We start from the raw sequence: 1,827 nt of genomic DNA on the forward strand, positions 1-1,827 counted from the left end.
TCTCTTCTCCAGGGCAACTACGAGGACCCACGCGAGCCCCTGGGTGGATCGTGCAGACAAGTGGGACAAGCACAGCCAGCGGCGTCCCAGCACAGGCAAGACGCACGTGGTGGCAGTAAAGACAGCAGAGAGGTTTGCATCTTGGGGAGGCGGGTAGCTGAGAGGGGCAGACCTTGATCCAGACGCAGATGACGTGCAGGTGCACGTGCTAATATTCCATGGAATTATACGAGTGTGGGTACTCAGCGGTTATCTGTACCACTCCAGTTTTAAAAAAAACACACAAAAATAAACAGAGAAACAATCGGATCTGGGCGGGCTGGTGTCTTTTTAGCTGGGGAATAGTGGACAATCTCTTCTTGTTTCATGAACTTGAGGAAGAAAATGGGAAGTCTTCCAGAGGCCACGTCTGGAGAGATGAGCAAAAACAGAAGGTGTACTTCCCCTCAGGCAGCAGCCTGAAAAGCAGCCATCCTCCCAGCCCCCTCCAAGTCCCAAAGCTGGGAGGGGGGATTTCCAAAGATTGTTTAATTGATTTTTCTCCTATTTAGATGCAGATGATCATGTCTGGGGCCCAGGAATCCAGACACACGGCTTTGTGTCCACTCAGCCCCGTGAAGGCTCCGGTCTGAAACTCGCACAAAGCCAGACACACAAGTCTTCAGAAACACGCTGTTTCCTTTTTGTCTGGGGCTCCAGGGAGCGGGTGCTCTGAGCAAGGGCTCGGACATGCTCCCATCTGCAGGGTCCTGGGGACCCTGTCCCTGGGTGATAATTTTTTAAAAAGGTGCTAAGATTTTTGAGGTCTGGAGTAGGGGTGATAAAAAAAAGGTGGGGGTGCTCCAATTAGGGGTTGACCCATCAAAGTTTCAACTTGACATTTTCTCCAAATTCAGGGCTCTGGAGTGGAAAGCACACAATGCTTTAAATCAAGCAGCTAGTGGGCTAGGATTAACTGGAGTTTGGCTTCGGTCTCTGCAGATCTGATTTATATAAGGAGAAAATGTTTCTCTCTTTCTCTCTACCCATTGTTCCCTAGTCTGTCCCTCCAAATGCCCCCTCTGACAAAGAAACTGGAAGGCTCACTGGTTGACACCCTGCTCAGGACAGCAGGAAAGACGCCCCCACGCCCAATATACACAACTTTCTCTTTCCTCAGCTGCAAGGAGGTACCACCCCCCCGAGGCTAACACATCCCCTAATATCCCTGCCTGGTCCCCGCCAAAACACAGCTGGGGGGTAGGGCACTTCTGAGGCATTGCCATTCCAGTTTCCTGGCTGTGTGGCTTCAGATAATTCTCTCTGGGCCTCAGTTTCCTCATCTGTAAAGTGGGTGCAGGAATAACTGCTCGGAACCAGGCAGCTGTGAGGAAAATTCGGAGTGCTGGGCTGCAGCGAACACCTGGCCCAGAGCAGCGCTCAACACACGTACGCTACAGCGGTTGCCATCTGGGGAGATGTGTACATCAGACTGAAATATTTCATAGGGAGCGTCACAGGAATGCTCTCATTGTAGATTCCTCCTTTCTTTGGTGCCAAATGTTGCCAGGAGGAGCCCAGCTCCAAGAATGATGCCTACCCTTCATATCCGAGTTACCTGGACTGCAATCCAGCTGGCGTTCACGGTGTGCTCCCCAAAAGGACCAAACCCTAAAAAAACAAAACAGTGAAAGCAGCATGTCACCGCAGAGTGGCCCTTCTTAGTCTGCCGGGGCCAGGCTGTTGCCTCCGCCCAGAACAGAGCAGGGAGCTGCAGGAGCAGCTGCCCCCTGGGGCAATGGCGGGGGGGTTGGGGGGGCTGTCCTGAGTTCCGGGGCACACCCAGTG

At 52.7% G+C, this 1,827-nt stretch overlaps 1 protein-coding gene across 1 annotated transcript in view; it reads right to left on the minus strand.

Annotated features, from left to right (window-relative positions):
- The window catches only part of PGPEP1 (pyroglutamyl-peptidase I), a 16,493-nt gene that overhangs the window by 11,128 nt on the left and 3,538 nt on the right, over positions 1-1,827 (minus strand). Inside the window, exon 3 of the mRNA XM_015557711.1 lies at positions 1,598-1,650. Within this exon, the coding sequence (XP_015413197.1) occupies positions 1,598-1,650 (53 nt within the window). The remainder of the gene's footprint in view (positions 1-1,597; positions 1,651-1,827) is intronic.

Source organism: Myotis davidii, unplaced genomic scaffold (assembly GCF_000327345.1).
Source record: "Myotis davidii unplaced genomic scaffold, ASM32734v1 scaffold448, whole genome shotgun sequence".
NCBI classification, from domain to species: Eukaryota; Metazoa; Chordata; class Mammalia; order Chiroptera; family Vespertilionidae; genus Myotis; species Myotis davidii.